Below are 22,980 nucleotides of genomic sequence, written 5' to 3'. Positions count from 1 at the left end.
CATGTGGGGTGGGCACCCGTGTGTGGTGGGCACCCGCAGTGAGGGTACACGGTGAGGGAGATCTGCTCTCTGTTCTCCAAGAGTGTATACACACCTCGAGAGGCAAGCCACGGGTACCACAAAAGGGAAACACAAGAGCCACCCTGAAAACCACGTCCCAGGTTGCTTGTCCAGGCTCCATTCCCATCCCCGCCCCCCGATTAGCAACCTGGGATATGAGACTCCATTCCCACCAAGGCTGCTGAAGGACCGGGAAGGGGGCACCAGCCCTCTCAGCGCTTGGCTTCCTGCCAGCTAAGAAGGGAAGGTCTGGAGTCCCGCAGGCCCCTGGGTTTCACCCAGACTCGAAGCAGAGGAAGGAAGTGCTCAGAGCGCCAGGGGCCTCCGAGAACGGCGCTGCAGCTCCCCTTCTCCTCCCACCCCCACGGGGAAGGGGGCGCCTTTTCGGAACGCGGGTGTGAGGATCCACGGAGAAACAGGTGGCTCTTGCCACAGCCACAGAAGCGGGCAGAGGTCAAATGCATGGGCTGGAGGCACTGAGTTATCAGCGCCCGCACATTCCAGGCCAGGCCTGGGGCCAGCCTGAAGGCAGGGGCTGCCTGGAGCGCTTGCAGGCTGACGTCAGGGGCTTCAGGCCAGAGCGGGGGAGCCTGGGGGAGAGGAAGGGCCCTGCCCACTTCCCACCAGAGCCCGCACTGCACCTCGGCGGAAAAGTCAGCTGGCACAGAGGGCCCCCAGGATGGAACGGTGGCTGACGCCTGCCTGTCCTAGCTCCCTGGGGAGGGGAGGGGCGCAGGGCAGTGGACGGGGCCCGGCTGGGCTCCGGGGTCCCACAGACCTGATTCCAGCTGCAGTCGGCTGTACGGCCTGGGTGTGTGGCCTCGGGGCTCCCACCCTCATCTGGTCGTGAAGCTGTTGACAAGATTACAGGATGGAGAGGCGTGGCGTGTGCTACACTGTGCAGAACACAGGAACGCGCAAGGAATGGTGCCACTATCGTTTCACGCATCTCAGGTCTTCCAGGTAACCGAAGGAGCCTGTAGCCGGTTTCTGCTGCCTTCTCCCCGACTCCCTGCACGTGAGCAGCGCCTCGGTGTCTCAGATGTGTATCGTGTGCTTGTTTCTTGTAGAACCTGAACCTTCCATCTTGTTTTGATGGGTCTCTTCCAACAAACGGGCTTCCCTGGCGGCTCAGACAGTAAAGAATCTGCCTGTAACGGGTTCCATCCCTGGGTCGGAAAGATCTGGCAGAGAAGGGAATGGCAACCCACTCCAGTATTCTTTTGCCTGGAGAATTCCGTGGACAGAAGAGCCTGGTGGGCTACAGTCCGTGGGGGGTCAGATGAGTCAGACATGACTGACCGACTTTCACTTCACTTTCCTACAAACAGGAGACGGGCTTCTGTGCCTCTCTGATGTAGAACTTGGCAGTGTTGGCCCAGCCTTTGGGGGGGTCCTGTGCCTTTGGGGTCCCATACCCTGGGCGGTCCTTGTGGCTCTCCATCTGCCCCTACTGCCATCGAGCCGTCACTTGTCATTCACCCTGCTCCCGAGTCCTGTGCCTTCCGGGGTGCGACCTTTACTCTGCTTTGGTCTGAGAACCAGATTTCCAGGTGGGTTGGGGATGCAGGTGAGGTAAGCGGGAAGAAGCCCAGAGGAGGGGCATGGGGGCAGGGCTTCTCAAATGGACCATCGAGAGCTGGGTCCCTTGAGCATCATTTACAGTGCAGAGTCCAGAGCCCCCAAATCAGAATCTCCAAGGGAGGCTGTGGAGCCTGCAATTTAAGGCGCTCCTGGGCACAGGAGCCTTGAGGAACCACAGCTGGGACTAAGGCGGCCCCTTCTGCTCTGAAGCCCCGCGGCCTGAATTCTTGATGCTTCAGTAACGGGATGCATTTCTTTCCCCGCCACGTTTTCCGCATCCCACCCCCATGTGGTTCTTCACCCCAGGCTCATTTCTACATCCGGGAGGCTGACGGGTGCTGCCCAGGTGTACAGGGGGCCTGTGTGCACCCCCTGCCCCTGGTGCAATCACCGAGCTGGGAAACGTCTCCAGAACTCCCAGCCTCGGACCAGCATCCTGTTCCCAATGGGCGGGAGCAAGGAGGCCCTTCTTTCCCTTCTCAGCTCAGAGACGACTTTCAGCGAACTCATAGCCACACGCCCCAGGTGGATTCTGGAGTCCTCCCCTGCGTCCTCGGCCACGTCATCAGCCTCCAGGGCCCCGGCGACGGGGCGTGACCGCCCGGCCCAGGATGGGGTAGCTGCCGCCGGGGACCAGGCTGGGGACCGAGATGCTGCCCGGGGCACTTTATTCCTGCTTCTGCTCTGTACAGGTATATACAGCGGTGTGAGCTTATGGTACATTATTTCACAAAATTATACATCCTGTGAGCACTCCTCCTGGGCGGGAAGTGGCAGATCCCACTCTGACAGACTGCGGATGTTCACGGGACAGCCCTCCCGCCTGCTCCCGGGGCACAGCGGCTCCTGCAACTTCCTTCCGGGAAGAGGATGGACGCTGGTGGGGGACAGGCACCCCCGCAGCCCCCACCCCCCCGAGCCTGCCCGACTGTCCCCCCTACGAGTCTCACGGGCAGGGGGACGCCAGCCCCAGCCCCGGCCTGTCACGGGGCGCTGGCGTGCATCTTCTCCAGGCAGCTGGCCCAGAAGGCCACCAGCCGGCTGTCGCGGTTGCCACAGAAGTCTGTGAAGTCCTTCAGCAGCCGGTCGGCGAACCTCTCGTCGCCGGTGGCGCTGGAGCGCCAGGTCTTGGTGAGCATGGTGTTGTAGGCCCAGTTGTAGCCCACGCGCTCCTCGCAGAACAGGGTCTGGCTGGCGGAGCTGGTGGAGTTGCGGCGCCGCCGCGGCTGCCCCGAGAACTTGCGCTTGGAGTAGGGCAGCTGCAGGAACACTGTCCCTGCGGGGACAGGGCCGGGTGGCGGTGCCGCCAGGACGGAGGCAGGCAGGGGACCCCAGGCCAGCCCGTGCACACCATCCTACCCCACCCTCCACGCCACGCCCGGGGCGCCTCACCTGTGACATGGATGTACTGGGGCTTGTTCTCGGCTGGGAAGTTGAAAGCGGACGCAGAATACTTATCTTGAACAAACCCAAACCTAAAGGAAGGTCAGCGAGACACGCTGCTGAGGACCTCCTGGGCCGGAGTGTGGCTGACACGACCCTCAAGCAGCCCGGCCTGGGAGAGGGGACCTGGAAAGTATCCCCGTGGAACGTCCCTGTGCTCCTCTCCATCCTCACCGCTTCCCACCCTCCGCCCCGCCCACCTTGTCCCCTCTGAGGAGCTGAGAGCCCCTCACCTGCCTGGCCCTCCTTCCTCCAGCCGTCATCCCCCCAGCCACCCCCCTCCATCACACTGGCCCTGCCTCCCTCTCCCCTTCACCACCCCACCCCCAAGACCCTCAGCTCCCCGGGGCAGGCCCTTGTCTTCACTCCACTGAGTTGCCCGGCCTCACTCCCCTTCCTGTCTGGGCTCCTGCACTAAGTGCAGTGTTCCCAATAAAGGCTTCGCACAGAGAAATGCCGCAACCGGAGTCATTTTCCTTAAGGCGAGAAACACATGGGGCCCTGCCTCACTCTGTTCTGGAAACAGGCAGGAGGGGCTGTTTTCCATCCATGGCAGGTTCTGTGCCTGGTTTTTCTATTTCCACGAAGCGCATTCATCACAGCTCTGCCTGCTAAGTGCTGTAGAGGACGTGCTGGCGAGTGCGGCCCCTGCCCTGAGTTGAGGGGTTTATGTAACAAGTGCTGTGAGGAGGCAGCACTAAAGCAGGCACAGTCCTGTCTCCTCTCTGGACTGAGCTCTGGGGAGGTGCTGTGTTGCATCCTGGGCAGAAGCTCCCGGTTTCACAAGGCACCTGATAACTCTTTGCTGAAGGACATGTGAAGTCAGATGTGTAGATTAAACCGATCGGCTGCATGTGAAGTCAGATGTGTAGCTAAACCGATCGGCTGCTTGCACCGTGAGCTCAGCACCATTAGCCAGTTCTAGCACCTGTGGGCACAGCTCTGGAGTTCGCGCTTCCTCCTCTCAACTTTCCCATCAAGGCTATCTACTCAGCGTGGATCAGCACGACCTGCTGACAAACTCGGCTGGGGTCTTCCTAACAGTAACCACCGTCTCCTGGAGGCTCACTGGGTGACAGGAATGTCAGGGAACCCCACCAACAACCCGGGAGAACACGAAGGCAGAGCAGCTCATGACTCCTCGGCTGGATGCTTGGTGGAGGGGTGGGCGGGGCAGAGGTGAACCAGGCCTGTATGCTTCTCGCGTCAAAGTCCTTTCCCACCGACCTCTTCACTCGACTGCCCCGAATCGTACACCCTCCTCCTGAGAGGAGGAAGTCAGGTCCCCGGCACTTATTTCACAGCCTTTACCAGGCATCAAAGACAAGCGCAGAGGAAGATCTAAGGCAGGCCTGGGCCAGTTTGGGTGGAGGAGGCTGAACGGTCTGGACTTCACCTTATGGCTGTGGAGTGTGTGTATAGTGGGGGTGTGTTTGTGCATGATGGGGTGTGTGTACAGTAGGTGTGTGTGTGTGTACACGGTGGGTGTGTGTGTGCATGGTGGGAGTAAGCATGGTGTCTGTGTGCACGGGGTGTGTGTGTGCACAGTGGGGATGTGTGTTCATGGTATGTGGGGGTGTGTATGCATAGTGGAAGGGGTGTGCACAGTGAGGTCTGCGTGCATGGTGTGCGTGTGTGTACAGGGTGTGAGTGTGTGTGTACAGTGTGTGCGTGTGCATGGTGGGTGTGGGTATGCGCAGTGGTGTGTGCATGGTGTGTGTGTGTGTACAGTGGGGATGTGTGTTCATGGTATGTGGGGGTGTGTATGCATAGTGGAAGGGGTGTGCACAGTGAGGTCTGTGTGCATGGTGTGCGTATGTGTACAGGGTGTGAGTGTGTGTGTACAGTGTGTGCGTGTGCATGGTGGGTGTGGGTATGCACAGTGGTGTGTGCACGGTGGGTGTCTGTGTGCACGGTGCGGCTGGGACAGCTGAAGGCACCTGAATAAGGTGATATGACCCTAAAAGCAGCACAGGAGGTTTTGATTTTCTATGGTTAACACAAGGAAGCCACCGGACACTGAGCTAGTGACATTCTGGAGACAGAGCTGGACCGGCCTGCGCCTAGGACAGGCCTTCCTTGGTACACATAGTAGGTATCACTAAGTAGCCACTAAATGTATCTATTGCTTGTTAAGTGTTCATTGTCTTCTCAACATGGGTCAAGGGGCTCCTGAAAAATTCTACAGGTTTTCATCTCCTGGCAAGTTTGCCTCTGGGTGGAGGCTGAGGAGACGGCTCTCTGCTCTCCCACCAACACGAATGAGAGGGAATCAGGCCTAAAAAACCACAGCTCCAGGAACTGGACAGGAGGGCTCATCTCTGGAACCGCAGCAGAGGGACCCGTCGGAGACACGCAGTACACCTGTCCTTGGTGGACTGGCTCTGTCTCCCAGGAAAGGGGATGGACTAGCTTCACTGTTTGAGACAAACACCGAGGCCTCCCCATGCTTCCTTCTTGCTAGGAACAAACCTGTGCGCGATGGCTTCCTGGAAAAGGTGCATTCGGTCCCAGTATGTTTCTGGTTCAAAGCCTGCAAGGAAAAAAAGAATAAACACTGAGTTGCTATTCCAAGGTTTGCAATCATCCCTGGGTCCGGCCTCCGTGATCCCTTACTACTCTTGGCAATTCTCCCCCCTTGAGCCCGAGCTCTGCTTTTCCACGCCACCAGCTTTCAGAAGGACTGGCCTCCACCCCAAGGAGGGACGTCCTAAAGAGAATGACAGCCCCCCAGCTCCATCAAGGTCTAGAGAGGGGAGGAACACAAGTCCTCAGCGACCAGCGTGAGCTGCCAGAACTTGCTATGAGACTCATTCTAATGAAGTCTGTGCCAAAAGCAGAAAGGAGCAGGATATTAAATCCAAGCAAAGGACAAGCTTTAAGTGCATGCTATTTGCTTCCAAGGAGAAAAAAACGATTTACCAATCTTCCAGTTTAGGGGTGGGGAAACTGAAGCAAATCAATATAAAAATGGTTTTTGGAAAAGTGATCAGCTGGGGAGGGGAGTGGCGTGGGGTAGATGGGTGCCCACCCCCACCGCCGACTTCATGCTGTGGCCTGGCTGGTGTGAGGAGAGGAGCAGGGCAAGGAGGTGGCAGGGCTAAGGAAGTTGTCACAGGGCAGAGGCCACGGGCTGGGGCTGCCCTTAGGGTCAGCGTGCTGAGTGCTAGAGCAGCAACCACTCAACACGGCATCCCAGAGGCCAGGGGCGCCTGCAGGGGCTTGACTGCTCTTTCCTTCTTTGGAATTTTATATGTACGATAGATGTGAGGATTCTGGGTAACCAAAGAGAAAAAAAAAAAAGATGTTGGCTTTAATTGGTAAATACAAGACACAGCACGTTCTCGTCATGTTTTTAAGATGTTGAATTCCTTATTAGAAAGGGAGAGGACAGGAGCAGAGATGGCACAGAAGCAAGAAAATCGATTTTCAGATTCAAGTCCTTATTCCTTTCAACTAGGATGCCTTTCTTTCAGCTGTAACCATGGCAACCAACAGAGGATGCTGGTCTTGCAGACTGGGTTACAACTGGCAGGGAGAACCATCAGCTCATACAGCAATGTCCTCCGGGGCCAGCCCTGTGAGCACTCCTGCCCAGTTACAGCGAAGGTGGGAGACCCCAGAAGAGTCTTTGGATGGTGTGGGTGAAGATCTCGCCTTCTCCACAGCACATTAACAGCAGCAGTAGGAGGCAGTGCCTGGCTTAAAGTCATCAGACACGGATATAAACATCTGGCATTTCAGGAGTGCAGAAAACGGTCCCTCTGCAGCCATACCACAGGAGGAAACAAGAGTGTAGGGGGTGGGGGGAACTCATAAACTCTAAGGATCACGGGATCTATGGCCTCCAGGGGTCATGCAGCTCGCCTGGATCCCCAACTACTGCTTAAAATGCTGTGTCTGTACAAAAATGTCTTCCAAAATGTAAAAAACATACAGATGTACCTTCAGAACAAAAGCTTTTTGCACCCCGGCATGGGGGTGGGGGAGAACAGTTCTCTGCCACCAAGTACGCCACAGACTCATGAGAACTCAGGGAAAAGCACCTCCTTTGCCTCAAAGGTTTCTTCTTCCACACTGATAATTTCTACACCTAGGAAGCTAAAGGGCTCGGATCACCAGCAGCGACTCCAGCTTTTCCTTATAAAAAGGTCACCTGTGAGCTTATGGGACGCTTTGCAGGAGCTAAGAATACGCTCACTGCAGTGTGCTTGGTGGTGAAAAGTCCGTGCCGTGTGAACGCAGCTCACCCCTCGATCTGTGCACACCTGCCCCTGGAGTCAGGCGGGCAAGGCTGGCCCCGTGGGCTCAGTTCTGGGGGAGGGCTGGGACCAGGGGCCCCTCGTCCTCCTTCTGCTCTGCCTTCCTGTGCTGTGGGACTGGAGCCCTCCGGGTGCTGAGGCGCCTCAGCCGTGCACACAGCGCACCGTGTCCCGCTCTGCTTTCGGAGCCTCCCCTCTCCAGCCCTGCTGCATGGAGCAGCAGGTGCAAGCCTCCCGTACGGCTCAGCTTCCTGCCACCCACGCCAGTCAGGCTGGAGCGGAGAGAGGAGGGCACGGGAGAGCCCAAACAGCAGCGCCCCTCCTACCCACCATGCTCCCCCGGCCACACGAGGGTCTCCCTGAGCTGGCAAGGCAGCTCTGGCCAGCCCCATTTGAGAAACAAGGCCATCTGAGGCTCAGAGACATTAGGTGACTTGTCCAGGGCTGGCCAGCCACTAAGTGAAGAAACCAGGATTAAACGCTGGTCCCTCACCAGAAGCCCCTTCTTTTCACCACCCACGAAAAGCTGAGCTCCCTCCTGGTGCCTCGGGAGGCAACCCTGGAGGGTGGGGCAGGGGGCGGGCTCTGTGCAGGTGACAGCCCTTGGGAGGCGGGTGTCTCTTACTGTCAAACAGGTGCTCGCTGCCCTCCTTGAGCAGGCAGCTGATGTTGAGTGGGATGAACAGCTGGGCCCGGAGCGGGTCGCCGTACAGGTAACTGGGCAGAGCAAAGGGCCCCTCCAAAACCGGCACCAACAAAAAGCCACAGGAGGTGGCCTTGCGGTGCCAACCTTGGACCTGGTGGGAAGCACAGAAGCACGGAGTTTCCGGTTATGCACAACTTTTTCTTTTCCTGTACCAAGCAGCATGCAGAATCTTAGCTTTCCAGACCAGGGATCAAACCCGAGCCCCGCTGCAGTGGAAGTACTGAGTCTTAACCACTGGACTTGCCAGGGAAATCCCACATATGTTAACATTGTTTTAAGAAACAACATTATTTTAAAACACCTTCCCCCCAAAATGAGGCAAAACCAATTAAAAAAAAAAAAAGAGGCCGACTTATTTATACAGAAGATACATAGGTGACAGGAAATTCTCAGAACATTATCTGTTAAAAAAAAAAAGTGACAGGGCCTCTACCTGCACAGAATGTCTCCACGGTACCAGTGAAGTGTCAGGGCAGCAGATGGAAGTTCCAGAGAACGGGGGGAGGGTGGGAGAGAGCGTTACTTTTTGCTCTACACCAGGGATTCTCAACTGGGGCAATGCCTTCCTCCCTGGGAACACTAGCAAAATCTGGAGACATTTTTGGTTGACACAGGAGGGGGTGCCACTGTGGGCAGAGACCAAGGATGCTGTTGGTCTCTACATCCTACAGCGCACAGGCCAGGTCCCCTACTCCTGACAGAACAACCTATCCTACAAGTCAGGAGCCCAAGGCTCAGACACCCCCTGATCTACACCTTTTCTGACTGTTTGAGTTTTTCACAGTGTTTAATTTTTTGAGAGAGGCTATTGCAATGGTCCAGGTGAAGGTAACAGGACCCTGAACTGAAAACAGTTGTTTAAGGGATGAGAATCCCTACACAGGCCCGACCACACACAGGGGGGCTCACCATCTCAAAGAGCACGGCGGCGGTCACAGCCATCCAGTGCAGCTTGATCTCGAAGGCCGCGTTCAGAGAGAAGTTGCCGTGGTAGTAACAGCTGCACCACTCCAGCCGGTCCGTGCGGTTGTTCACGTCCACGTCCAGGGTCACGGTCCTCTGCTCCGGGACAGTGGCAGCTACGTCAGCGTGCAGGCAGTGGGGCGCCCGGGGAGGGAAAGGAAGGCAGGGGGTGAGGAGGAGGAGCAAACAGCCGAGCACATCGACGTGAAACTGCAGGGCCTAGACGCTTCCTGGAGATCGTCTAGTCCAGGGCTCGGCCAATGTTTGCTATGAAGGTCCAGGGAGCAAGTGTTTTAGGTTGTGCAGCTATAAAGTCTCTGTTCTCACTACTCAATGCTGCTGTTAAGAGTGCAAAAGCAGCCAGACATTACCTAAATGAATGAGCACACTGTGTTCCAATAAAACTTTATTTACAAAAACAGATAGATTTTTAGGGCAGTGAGACTACTCTGTGTGATACTATAATGGTGAGTGCTGCTGCGCTGTGCTAAGTTGCTTTGGTCACGTCCAACTCTTTGCGACCCTTTGGACTGTGGACTATAGGCCGCTAGGCTCCTCTGTCCATGGGATCCTCCAGGCACGAACACTGGAATGAGTGGGCCTGCCCTGCTCCAGGGGCTCTTCCTGACTCGAGGACAGAACCCGCATCTCCTATGTCTCCTGCATTGGAAGCAGGGTCTTACCACTAGTGCCACCCGGGAAGCCCCATAATGGTGAGTACGTGTCGTTACACATTTGTCTAAACCCATAAAAGGCAGAACACCCAGAGCAGACTTTAAGGGAAACCATGGACCTGGTTGATAATGATGTGCTGGTGCAGGGCCACTGACTGTAACAAACGTCCCCCTTCAGTGGGATATGTCGATGGCGGGGAGGCAGGGGCGGGCAGGGAGTATACAGAAGCTCTGTGCTTTCTGCTCAGTTTTGCTGTGAACCTAAAAGTGCTCTAAAACCAAAGTTATTCTAAAACAAACAAATGATCAAATAGGCCTGTTTGTTCATAGCTTGCCTCCTCTAATCTAATCCAGCCCCGGATCTACAGATGAGGAAATAGCAGCCCATGGAGGGGAACTGCCCTGGTCAAGATCAGAGTCAGAACCTGAGCCAGGCTGAGCCCCAGATCTTCCGATTCCAGAGACCAAGCAGCCTAGACCAGAGTGAGGAGGAGGTGTTGCTTTTTGGTTTCAACCCAGGAAGGCAATAGTTCTATCATCTTTTCTCAAGAAATGGAAACTCTTACTGAAATCTAACGCTCTGTCCCAGGCTTCCCAAGTGGCCCTAGTGGTAAAGAACCCTCCTCAATGCTGGAGACACAGGTTCGATCCCTGCGTTGGGAAGACCCCTCTGGAGAAGAAAATGGCAACCCACTTTAATATTCTTGACTGGAGAATCCCCACGGACAGAGGAGCCTCGTGGGTCACAGTCCATGGTGTTGCAAAGAGTCAGACATAAAGGAGCAGACATATGCAATGCCCTGTCCCAATGACTGGGTGCTGCCCACTGATGCCAGGTCAGCACCAAAGTAGCTCATCTGATCTGGGCTCCTGCTCACAAATCCTTCTCAGCCAAGATGGGTGTTGTAGAGACGGGTCAGACATAGAGTTCCTGACCAAAGGCCTGAAGCTGGCTCGGAAGTAAACAAAAGCCAGGGCTCCACTCTGTCTTTCTGGGTGAGGCCAGACCTGGGGCTTCTATAAACTGAGATCAGTCCCGTTTCCTCCCTCCCCCTCGAATCCAGTGGCATTTCTCCATGGGCAGCAGCCCACTCTAACAATCATGCGAGCTCCTGAAATAGTAAGAGTATTTTCCCAGAAAACGTGCACGTGAAAGATTCTGCCTGGTTTCAGAATTATTGAACCCCTGACGCCCAGGGTGTTCCTGAAGAAACTGTCAAGAACCAAAACAATAACACTTCTCCCAGAAGCAGAAACCCTAACAAAGGAGTAAGTGCAACACACGGGGCCCTGCACCCATGCCTGGGGGGCCATGGTGATGGGCGGTGCCCTGCCCCTACGTCTCACACAGGGCATTGGCCATGCTGGCTCTGAGTGACTCTGACAATCTGGAAACCAGCAAGGTTTCCATCCCACCAGCCAGGCAAGAACTCAAGTTAGCCGAGCACTTCCAGGCTGACCAGGTAGAAAGAGGAATTTCACTGGAGTCTGGCCTGTGTTATGTTTGTTCCCCTCCTTCTGCGGGGTTTTCGGGGTCACTCCAACCTGCCTGTGAGGGGAATCTCATGACACCTTGCCTAGAACTCATATCTCAACTCATCAGTCTGGTTCTCATAATCAGGTCACCACCATTCAATAAGCATGTATTCACCCCACCTTAGGGAAGAGTCCTGGGGTGCATGCCCTAAGGTAAGCACATTTAGTGGGGAGGACAGACGGGAGGTCCATGCTCAGAGTGAGTGCCTGGAATGGACCACCCCTGAGACCCCTTCCTCTTCTGAGGTCCTGAGATACTCTGGTGTGGGGACAGCCTCTGGCAGGGGTTAAACCAACAGAGAATAGTCACTCACAGCCTCTGTGTCCTGACCCCTGGGAAAAGTGACCACACTGTCCGTCTGGTCCATGCAGGACTAGCACCAGGCCCCGATCTGACGACTGCTGAGCCCTGTTGGTTGGCTGTAATGCACGTGCCCCACTCAGCCGGTGGAAGCTGCACAGGAGCCCGCAGCGCTGACAGTCACAGCATGACAGCCACGGTGGCCCTAACCCTGGTTCCCACGGCATCGCCCTTCCGGCTGGCTACCCGCCAGCACTCCCCGGGCCCCACCGGCCCAAGCACCTACCCAAGAGCGCGGCGGCCTGGCTGCGGCCCCCAAAGCTGCGGCTAAAGGAGCTGTGCCTGCTGGCGTAGGAGGCTGGCCGGCTGGGTAGCCAGGGCAGCAGGAAGGCGGGGATCTCCGAGTGCAGGAGCTCCTCTGCCACGAAGGCCACCTCGAACCACTTGCGCTGGAAGCTGGCGAAGTCGTCCACTGCCGTCGTGTGCCAGGTGGTGGGTTGCTGCACAGCCACTGCGGAGGGCAGTGGGGGGGCCCTCAGCACGGGTGCCTGTGTTCTCACCGATTCACGCCTGACGCAGTGAATCTGAAAACACAGCGCTAGGAAGCCAGCCATGAAAGGCTGTGGAGGGCGTGAAGCCTCTTGGGTAGAAATGTTCAGAATGGGGCAGCCTTTAGAGACAGACAGCTGACTAGTGGCCAGGGCCTGAGCGAGGCAGAGTTTGGGAGGGAGCACCCGTGAGAATGGGGTTTCCCTTTAGGGTGATGAAAAGGTCATGGAAGTAGACAGAGGTGGTGGCTACGTGACACTGTGAGCCCTGTGTGCCACTGAACTGTCCCCTTTAAAATGCTTAGTTTGGGGGAACTTCCCAGTGGTCCAGTGGTTAGGCACTTTCACAGTGGTGGTCCTAGGTTCAACCCTTGATGGAGGAACCAAGACACCACAAGCCACGTGGCATGACCGAAAAAAAAAAAAGGCAAAAATAAATAAAATGGTTAGTTTCATGTCACGTGACCTCTATTTCAATTAAAAAACTATTTTATCCTCCGGTGATGCTCAAGTAAGTACAGATGCTCAGGGAGGTTGACATGTCCATCAACAGAGGGGACAGCGTCACACAAGGAGCCTGAGAAGCCCTGTAGTTGGGGGGGCGCGTTGCCAGGAAGAGTTGACTCATTGGAGAAGACTCTGACGCTGGGAGGGATTGGGGGCAGGAGGAGAAGGGGAGGACAGAGGATGAGATGGCTGGATGGCAGCACTGACTCGACAGACGTGAGTCTCAGTGAACTCCGGGGGTTGGTGATGGACAGGGAGGCCTGGTGTGCTGCGATTCATGGGGTCGCAGCGAGTCGGACACGATTGAGCGACTGGTCTGATCTGATCTGATTGCCAGGAAATACCTGCTTCGTAGGCAATAGTCAGCCTCACCTCGCTCAGGATCTCTGTCCATCACGATCTTGTAGAAATAGAAGCCGTAGATGAAGGTCCGCCAGGCTTCACCAGAGGCGTGTGTAATGAGCTGCTCTTCCAGCATTTTCTAGAAGGAGAGTCAGCAACACTCTGAAATTCCTGCAGGGGAACCCCTCAGACCCCACTCTCCTGCCATCAGCTATATCGGTGGCACTATGTTAAACGCTGTGCCTGATACAGATGACACTATAAAATGCAAACGCATAATACAGTGTCATTAGGTATTTCAAACACAGACAAGTACAAAGAAAACCCAGGCCATACCATCAGCCACCTTCGACTAATTTAACTTTTTGCTGCTGCTGCTGCTAAGTCACTTCAGTCGTGTCCGACTCTGTGTGACCCCATAGACGGCAGCCCACCAGGCTCCCCCGTCCCTGGGATACTCCAGGCAAGAACACTGGAGTGGGTTGCCATTTCCTTCGCCAATGCATGAAAGTGAAAAATCAAAGTGAAGTCGCTCAGTTGTGTCTGACCCTCAGCAACCCCCTGGACTGCAGCCTACCAGGCTCCTCTGTCCATGGGATTTTCCAGGCAGGAGTACTGGAGTAGAGTGCCATTGCCTTCTCTAGACTTAAAGAGATTTTTGTTTAAGATCCCACAAGCCATGCAGCGTAGCCAAAGAAAACTAAACAAAACTTTAAAATCTCTATGGATTCTCCCATGTCTCACTCCCTTCTTCTCTATCCAGAAATAAATGGTTAGTGTAATGTAATTCTCATGTATGTTTTTAATAATTTCATTATATGGACACACATTGATCAAACGTCACTGATTCTCCATGGGGGCCTCTGTGTGGACAGGACAGTGTGCGCTGACCTTTCCCTTGCCCACTTCTCGAGTTTAATCCCAGCTCCGAACGATGTCATTAAATTCTGCAAGGGCTGGCTCAGTGCCTACCACGTGCCAAGCAATACTCGGGCACCGGTGTTGTGGAAACACATGGTCGGAGCTGCCCTGTTCTCAAAGGGCCCGGTCAGGGCGAAGGATGAATGAGATGCAGACAGACCACACTCGGCTGTGCCCGGCGCTCTGGGAAGAGCAGGGAGCCAGGAAGGCGCTGAGGCAGAGAGAAGGCTTTGCCTGGGCACTTTTCACTGGGACTCCCCTCCGAGGGTCAGAAGTATAGATTCTGCCCAAAACACCTCAGTGCACACGGCAGATCCTGCCTAACGTTTAAGTCAGGTATAGAAGTGCCTTTCAAAGCAAGATGGGCCCGTGAGGCATCGGTCAGCACCCCCCGCCCCTGGTCTCACCTGCATGATGTCGATGGCCATGGCCTGCGTCTGTACCCCCTCCACGTTGTTCACCAGCCAGTGCACCACCTCCGCGCTGATGAAGCAGCTTGGCGAGAGGCCCTTCTGCTCAGGGAGCAGCTGGACACCTGTCCTGAGTTCCAAGGAGGCAACAAGGAGAGAGAGAAGGTAAAAAAAGAAGAGACTCCCCCACTGAAGTGAGGACCCTCACAGTGCAATCTCTCCCCACTCTTCCCAGACCCAGAGAAATCCCTGTGGCGGGACAAGAAGGTGTGACGGGGGAAAGGAGAAGGGGGAGGGGAAGACCTGGCCTTCAGAATACCTGTGACTCAACCACTGTAGTCCCTGCTTTACAAACAAGGTAACAGGGCTCAGAGAGGTCAAGTAACTTGCCCAAGGCCACACAGCTGTTGAGGAGTCAGGTATAAACCCACCAAACCGCACTGCCTGAGCAGCACCCTGGCTCATGCCATGGGATCCTCTGACCCCCTGCATTCAGCCACTTACGAGGGGTGCTTCATGGCCTCCAGGATCTCCACCAGGGTGGAGGAAGATGTCAGAGAGCTGGCCACCAGTTGCTGAGCACTGCAAATAGAGAAGGAAGCCAGGATGATCTGGACACTGAAGACACTGAAGCAAAGTATGGACAGCTACATCCTGGGGGTATCTCAGCGGGGCTATCCTGCTTCCAAAGCGTGTGTGTGTGTGTTAGTCGCTCAGTCATGTCCAGTTCTTTACGACCCCATTTACTGTAGCCCACCAAGCTCCTCTGTCCATGGAATTCTCCAGGCAGGAACACTGGACTGGGTTGCCATTTCCTTCTCCAGGAGATCGTCCCAACCCAGGGATTAAACACCGCAGGCAGATTCTTTTCCATCTGAGCCACAAGGGAAGCCCTTTCCAAAGAAGTGTGTGTGTGTGTGTGTGTGTGTGTGTGTGTGTGTGTGTGTGTATGTATTTAAACCCCATCCTTGGGTCCCCATGTCCCCCAGGGACTATATATGACATCGTGGCTGCCCTCAAGCTGGGCTGGTTGGGCTGATCTGATAAACCTATTTGTGGGGCAGAAACAGAGACTCAGACCCACAGAACAGACTTACAGACCCAGCGGGGGCAGAAGAGGGTGGGATGAATTGAGACAGTAGCACTGAAATATACACAGTACCACATGTGAAATATTTAGTTAGCTAAAGGGCAGGTGCTCTGTCACACAGAAGGCTCAAACCGGTGCTCTTCGACAATCTAGAGGGGTGGGGTGGGAGGGAGCTTCAGGAGGGAGGGGACCTGGGTACACCTATGATGACTCACGTGGCTGCAAGGCAGAGACCAACATGACACTGTAAAGCAGTTACAGATAGTTATCCTCCAATTAAACAAATTTATTTAAAAAAAAAAAAAGAATTCAAAGTGGTTTTGTGTCCTAACTTGCTTCCTTTAACAAGCATCTCCCCTTTGAATAATCTATGTCAGGCCCAACCACTTCCAAGATATTTCCCTGGAGGGAAGCTCTGGGCCTCCCACACACCACATCCTTCTTCCCTGGTGCCTCAGGGGTAAAGAATCTGCCCGCAGTGTGGGAGCTGCAGGAGACAAGGGTTCGATCCCTGGGCTGGGAAGATCCCTTGGAGGAGGGCATGGCAACCCACTTCAGTATTCTTGCCTGGAGAATCCCCACGGATAGAGGAGAGCCTGGTGGGCTACAGTCCACGGGGTCGCAGAGTTGGACACGACTGAGCGACTCAGCACACACAGAAGCACCAGGTACTGTGGTCAGAGCACGGGGGCCAGAATCCCACGGTCATCACCACCAGTGGGAGGGCCTCTGGTTTCGCTTGGCTTCAGTTTCCCCATCTATAAGCTGGGGAGGACACTGTTCCTGTCCTCCAGGGTTGCTGAGAGGTTAACGTGTGTAAAATACTGAGCATGGACTGACACCCACCAAGTCCAAAGCGGTCAAAGATACTAAACACAACAGTAACAGCCACCCTTTTGAACTTGGAGACGTGGAAGATGCTGGTGAAGGGGACTTCCCTGGCAGTCCAGTAGTTAAGACTCCGAGCTTTCAATGTATGAGGCACAGGTTCAATCCCTGGTTGGGGAACCGAGATCCCACATGCCACATGGCATGGCCAAAAAAAACAACTGGTGAAGGTCAAAGAGCCAGGAGGCATCAAGGGTCCACATTTGAATCCCGTCTGCCTGCTCCCAGTGCCCAGAGCTTTCCATCACCTGCTGCGCGAGCTCTTCCCTGACGATATGACGGATCATAAAGATGCTGAATACTCAGCAACTGAACCCACGTCCCTGGGCACAGGACACACAGGCACGGGTCACACCAAACCTGGGGCTTATCCGGAAGGTCCTTAACCCCCGCCCCCTCCCCGGGCACCCGTCTTGGTCTCCTCTTCCTACTCGGTGGGTCCAGGACCCACCAGAGCATTTCAGAACCTCAGGGGTTAAAGGAGCCTTTAAAGAAAGACCCTGGAAGTGAACTTCCTTCCAATGCCTGAGTCCCTGTGACAAGCGTTTGGACAGAGGCCACCCCGTCGTGTGAACATCATCAGCGGCAGAGCTTGGTTCCCTGAGGCAGGACCAGCTGCCTGGGGCTCTCTGCCGTGAGATGGAGTGTGTTCTCTGTAATTCAGCCAGGCGTTCTGACTCGTGTAGGTCCCGGCCTTCTCCAGCCTAGACATTCCCAGTTCCTCTTCCAAAAGCAGAAGAGAACCTGCTGTTCTACCCTCGTGAGCGACAAGGAAGCAGAAACGTGCATGCCTTTCCTGTGCCCCGGAGCTGAAGCGTCCACCAGGCTTGGTGGGGACGTGGGCCTAGAGACATGAGAGGCTGGACGAGCCCAGATCCCACACAGCACCTGATGCCGTGGTGTCTCTACAGGAGCCTGTGAGGAGGGCAGGGCACAGACCACCAGCCCCGTCGGAAGGTGCCGGTGAGGACTGACTGGTCTGGGCTCCCAGACATAACTCGTAGCCAAGTTAGAACTCCGGCCCGAGATCCAGACCCCCGGCCTCTGCAGTCAGAGCATCCCCACCTCCCAGGAGCACAAGTGTGGTCTTACTGAGGCTCACCCGCTATCGCTGGAGTTTGCGGAGGGGAAGCCCTGTTCCCCCAAGCTCTGCAAGTTCCCGAAGGTCTGGCTGTTGCCCCTGTCCACGGACTGGCCTGTGCTCACCCCCAAGCTGCTGCTGTCCAGCACCGGGGCGGCCGTCTGGTCCAGAGACACCTGCAGGAGATTTAAAAGTTAATGCCAGAACCCAAAAACCTTTCAGGCTGTTCACATGTACGGTCCTTCTTGTCCCTCTCCTTCCCAGTCCCCGCTGGTCCCCGGGGGAAGAGTTAAAGCGTCCAGGGACCACCCCTCCACCAGGCGTGCACCCCCTTCCATCAGAGTAGGGGGAGTTCCTGCACCCCAAACCGAGGCCATGGGAGGCCACTGTGCACAGCGAACCCCCCAGACCAGCACCTGACTCAAGCCACAAGGTGTGCACTGAAGAAACCCCGGAGGAGGAGTGAGGAAGCTGGTGTCCCCCCAGAGCTGGGAGGAGGGAGACAGCACAGAGACAAGCAGCTCTGACCCCCAGCCCTATCCTCCTCGCCCACGTCCGTCCTGGGTGCAGACAGTCTTCTTGTTTATCCAGGTTCACACCTCAGGCACACCTGAAGCCCCCTTCTCCCGCTTCACCCCTAAGGAGAGGCCTCGTCCTGTGGCCTCCCCTCCACTGACTCCCAGAGCCCACCAGATCTGCCCATGAACCCCCCGGCTCCCACTGACCCCACCCCACACACACCCTACCTGCGAGCACTCCAGCTTCACCCTCCTAAAGGACAATTCTCACCCCATCACTCTGTTACCCTGATATCTTTCCAGTCTCCCCACAAGCTATCGGACTGAGACCCGACTCGCAGAACTGGGGGCTTCCGCACACACACCCCCACACCCACGGCTGCATTTCCAGCAGAGTCAACCCTGGTGTTCAATCCTGTCTGTGTGCCCCGCCGGGACGCCCGTCCCCACCAATGTGGGCTACAAATGCTGTGTTCCAAGTGCTGCTCCCTTAGTGAGACGCTCCCTGACTCACTCTGCTCCCCAAACAGAAATCTCCTTCTCTACTTTCAGTCTCGGACCCTCGCCTGGGGCTGGCACGTTCTGCTTCCTGTCATGGTTTTCTGTCTCATTCCCTTTAAACAGCCTGATGGGCAGGACGATGACCCGCCCACCTAGAGAGGCTGCACGGGACAGCGGATGTCTGGAGAGAACGGCAAGCCTTCAAGAGCGCTTCTGGCAAGATACAAGATGCCTGGCCTCTCTCACACAGGGTTCTCGAGTACTTCCAGAAGAATAGTATCAGATACTCTATTAGATGATAAAAAAAATATCACTCCTAAATAAAAGAGAGCGTCTCAACCACGGTACTGCTGCCATTAGGGGTCAGATAAGCCTTTGTTGTGGGAACTTCCCAGCTGGCTCAGCGGTAGAGAACCCACCTGTAATGCAGGTTTAATTCCTGAGCCGGAAAGATCCCTTGAAGGAAGAAATGGCAACCCACTCCGGTATTCTTGCCTGAAGAATCCCATTGTCAGAGGAGCCTGGCGGGCTACAGCCTTGGGGTCACAAGAGTGCCTGAGCGCCCATGAAGCCCTTGTTGTGGGGACCGCGGGTGCACTGTGGGCGCTCAGCAGCATCCCTGGCTTCTGCTCACCAGACGCTAACCACGACCCCCTTATCATCTCCCTCTGCTCCAGCTGTGACAGAAATGCCTCCAGGTATTACCAAAGGTCCCCTGGGAGACAAAGTCATCCCTGGTTCTGAAAGAACCAGTGTGCTCTTCTACATCAGGCTCAATGAATTGCCAAAAAAAAAAAAAAGGACCACATAGACTTTGCCAGCCCCATAAATACACAAAGAAACGCAGCAAGAGGCAGCTTGCAATTACCAACCACCATCTGCCCTCAACCAGCAAGACTTAGGAAGAGGTTTCATGCCATGAAACTAAGTTAGAAGCTAATGGAGGGGACCAGACCCAGCTCTCTGGCACAGGTGCCCCTTCTGGGCTTCTCTGTGGGTTATCTCTTGTCTACCGCTCCTGAGTCAGAACCCCACCACCAGCCCACACAAGGATGTGGTTAAAGAGTTATCTTCTAAATCAGAAGTTGGCAAATATCTTCTGTCAAGGACCAGATGGTAATTATTTTAGGCTTTTTGGGCTATAAGCCCTGTTCAAACTGCTCAACTCTGCATGAAAAAGCACAAAAGCAACCATCAATGATGTGAATGAAGGGGTGTGGCTGTGTTTCGATAAAACTTTATTGACAAAAGCAGATGGTGGGCCAGACTAGTGTTTGTATGATTACATGGTTAATCAATATAAAATAACAAGTTAAAAAAGATAAAACTTCCCCTGCCCTTATGACGCTTACCAGGAAAAAAAAGAGTTCAACCTTTAAGTCAGGTTGCTACGTCATATGGACAAAAACACCTAAAGGGGAAGATGCTACCATGTCAGTGGCAACCACGTGGGCAAAGACGGGGACACTGACACCCCTTTGTTGCCACCAACAGAAGGTACTGCATCTCCAAGATCAAATTCAATTTCAACTGCCCCTCAAACTCGGCTTCAGCCCAATTCCAGGTGTTTTCAGAACCAAGCTGAAGGCCAGGTCAAGGCTTCAGCTGACAGACAGGCATGCATGGGCTGCAGGGCTCTGGGGTTGGACTGACCTGCGGGTAGAAGGCGGATGATGCTGTGCGCGGGCTGCGGACAAACTCCATAAAGAAGGCCCCGTCCTGAGGTCAGAGCGGCAGGAAGCGGCGGCAGGTGCAAGAGGGTGGAGGATGGCACGTGGCCCAGCAGTGAACCATTGCAGGAGGAGGAAGGGACGAGAGAAAAAAACAAAAACAAGGAGGGAAGGAGAGAAAGAAGGGCACATGAGGGGAAAGGGAAAGAGAGAGAGAGAGAGAGAGAGAAAGAGAGACCCATCCACCCAGGAGGAAGATATCCAGATGCAAAGCGTTAGCAGAAACCCACACCTTCCCAGGCACAGCATCCCAGCCATGTAGGCGCAGCACCTGGGGGAAGGTGTGCCCAACCGCCTCAGGTCTCATCAGAGCCAAGCTCGGACGCCTGCGCCCCGACATAGCTCTGAACGTCCTTCAGACCCATGCCGAGGGAACGGGAAGGCCGCAGGGCAGCTTGTGTGTGTGGGGGCACAGGGCAGGACTGGGGGCAGGGTCCTGGCCTGGTGGGGAGACCCCCAGGCTTCTGGGTGATATGTGGACACCTGAAGCTTGTGCTTCCACCTGTTATTAAACACGGCAGCAGATGGGAGAAAAGGATTCAATGCAGGAAAAGTTTTTGCTAAATTTTCCAAGCGAACCAGGGACACAGAAGCAGCAGTACCTTCTCCTCTACTGGTTGTGTAACGACACCACGAAGCCGCTGAAACATTTATAGTGTCAGACACGTGTATGCTCACCAGGAGGAGCTCCTGGCACGGCCTCCCCGCCATCCCTGCAGGGTTCAGGTTGCCGTGGACTTGAAACATAAACGGCAGAGAGAACTTTTCCGATCACACCTCCCTCCCTCCTTCCTTCTTAAGGTAAAGACATATCCTCTTGTCTCTTCAAAATCTTTGCACTTTTTATGTCTCACTGAAATCTGGAACTAGCACTCCATATACCTGAAGGTCTCTGCTTGCCTACAACTTTTCTTTAATTCTAAAAGGAGAATCACTGAAGCATTTCACCGTCTGTTTTACCAGGACTGCTGTCCCAGCCCACCAGCCACGACAAGCTCCAGTAACGAGCAGTGGAAACGCGCATGCGGGTACCCTCCACACGTCCTGACGTGTAGGAGTCTCCCTGGAGACAGTGGCAGGCCTTCTCCTGACCCCTCTGCCTCCCCTGGACCACTTGGAAATCTACACCCGGCAGACCCCTGGCCACCTGTGTGGACTTCACTGTCTAGCCGGATGAGAAGGGGAGTGCTGTGGACAAGCCTCCCATGTGGCCACTGGCATGTGTTAACCCTAATCCTTGTGGCTGTAAGCGCCCACTTCTCAGTTCGGTCCCCACACGGCTTCTAGTCCTGGGGACAGCACAGGTACTGGTGTGTCCCGTGCTCTGCTTGCGCCCCTCCTCTGCCAGAGCACACAGAAGTGGAGATGCTGACACGAGGCACCCGAGGACAGACGAAAAGACTTCCTTCACTGACGGTCGTTCCCGACGCACAGACTCCACTGGGGACTGGACCCAGAGCCACTGTCTCAGAGCTGGGCTTGCAGAACAGCCTACAAAAAAATCTGGTCCCCTGGCCGTTCCAGTCTGTGAGTTGCGAGCTTTTCAAATTTTAAATGGTGGAGGAAGAGTCCACACGATAACCTGGGTCCTGCCTCTCAGCCCACAAAGACTAAAATATTTCTTAAGGTTTGCCGTCTCAGGTCTATGAATTCCCCAAGTTGCCTGCAGCCTCGGCTGCTACTTTTCTCAAGATTTCAATCCCTCCATCCTAGTCATCTAATTCTAGGAACTTATCCTGAAGAAATAATCAGAGATGTGATCAAATAGTTATGCGCAAGGCTGTTGCAGCATTATTTGAATTGTGATACACTGCAGAATAATTATAAAAACTTTACGGAATACTTACCAAAAACTATTTTTAAAAATCAGAAACCACATACATGTTGTTTTAAACAAATAAAGGTCTAGTCACATGATGAAATATTATATAGTGACTTTTTTTTTTTAAATCATGCTTTGGAGAAATAATGAGACGGGGAAATCTTCATGATGTGGTAGAAAAATAAATAAATAGGCAGATGGATATATAAGTTGGCCACAGTGTTGAAAAATAAAAAAACCTACTGAATCTTAAGTCTCTGAGTGAGAGAAACCAGATGAGGGAACGTGCGGCCACATGAGAACGATCTCAGGTTCTGAATTTCTGGGGAGAAGGAGCTGACAGAGTCGTACCTATTGGTCTTCGAAGGCAGGACAAGCCTGCCCTATGGAGTTTTCAGCCCCTCTGCTGTACTCGCCAATCCTGTGCAGGGGCCAAAGTCCCAGGTTTTGGTTTCTGTCTCCCAGGACACTCCCGTCTGACTACTTCTCAGGAGTCTATGCTGACTGATGGGCGATTCGTTCACCAAAGAGGGAGCTCTCCTGGAATCTGCTTCAGCCGTTTTCTATCCTCCCCCCACCCACCCACCCCCATCCCTTCTCACCCTCACCAGGGAGGGCTGAGGATGGAGCTGAAGGGAAACCAGAGGCCAGCGTCACAGCTCAAGCCAGACCTTCAGGCTTGACTGACCCAATTAACCTGACTAATACACCTGCTTTCCTCAGGTAGTCAGCTTCCTTACAAGTCCCGCCATCAACACAGTGATGCTACCAAGGGTTCACCAATTCCTCAGCACACTTGGTTCTGGCTCCGAGGGCTGTGTGCTACCTTCCACGGCGAGGCCCTGAGTGCACACACTGGCCCCCTGCCCATCCAAGGGCTCCTTTACCTTTCGCGGGCTGTCCACATAGGTGGGAGTCATGGCTACACCGCCACTCTCGGCTGGCGGGGCGGAGCTCTTGACCCCGTGTGCCGCTGCCTGCTGCTCTCCCAGGCACCTGAGAGGAGGAAACACACACAGGCGGTTCTGCTCAGAGCCCGAGGAAGGACCAGCGTCGGCCATGACGAGCCGAAGGCTGCTCTGCGGCCCTCATC

At 54.9% G+C, this 22,980-nt stretch overlaps 1 protein-coding gene and 1 long non-coding RNA gene across 9 annotated transcripts in view; one reads left to right on the top strand and one right to left on the bottom strand.

The window, feature by feature from the left end:
* The first annotated feature begins 313 nt into the window (after window positions 1-313).
* LOC139176783 (uncharacterized) lies at window positions 314-3,541 on the top strand. Its single transcript, XR_011561241.1, has 2 exons — window positions 314-1,023; window positions 1,131-3,541. It is a non-coding gene; the product is annotated as an uncharacterized lncRNA (long non-coding RNA).
* Window positions 2,296-22,980, bottom strand: part of DEPDC5 (DEP domain containing 5, GATOR1 subcomplex subunit) — a 72,926-nt gene continuing 52,241 nt past the window's right edge. For 3 of the 8 annotated variants that reach the window (XM_070769896.1, XM_070769900.1, XM_070769897.1), the window contains 12 exons: window positions 22,775-22,883; window positions 19,989-20,054; window positions 17,338-17,492; window positions 14,762-14,839; window positions 14,255-14,387; window positions 12,957-13,065; window positions 11,816-12,040; window positions 8,965-9,134; window positions 7,975-8,146; window positions 5,560-5,620; window positions 3,037-3,119; window positions 2,296-2,920 (listed from right to left, as the gene is read on the bottom strand). In XM_070769896.1, coding sequence (XP_070625997.1) covers window positions 2,628-2,920; window positions 3,037-3,119; window positions 5,560-5,620; window positions 7,975-8,146; window positions 8,965-9,134; window positions 11,816-12,040; window positions 12,957-13,065; window positions 14,255-14,387; window positions 14,762-14,839; window positions 17,338-17,492; window positions 19,989-20,054; window positions 22,775-22,883 — 1,654 coding nt within the window. In that variant the 3' untranslated portion in view covers window positions 2,296-2,627. Of the gene's footprint in view, window positions 2,921-3,036; window positions 3,120-5,559; window positions 5,621-7,974; window positions 8,147-8,964; window positions 9,135-11,815; window positions 12,041-12,956; window positions 13,066-14,254; window positions 14,388-14,761; window positions 14,840-17,337; window positions 17,493-19,988; window positions 20,055-22,774; window positions 22,884-22,980 lie in introns of those variants that run through there. The other 5 variants (XM_070769898.1, XM_070769899.1, XR_011561238.1 and 2 more) reach the window with 4 other exon arrangements.

This window comes from Bos indicus, chromosome 17 (assembly GCF_029378745.1).
Source record: "Bos indicus isolate NIAB-ARS_2022 breed Sahiwal x Tharparkar chromosome 17, NIAB-ARS_B.indTharparkar_mat_pri_1.0, whole genome shotgun sequence".
Taxonomy (NCBI): domain Eukaryota; kingdom Metazoa; phylum Chordata; class Mammalia; order Artiodactyla; family Bovidae; genus Bos; species Bos indicus.
Note: the sequence above shows the minus strand (reverse complement) of the source record. Positions and strands in the feature narration are given on the sequence as shown.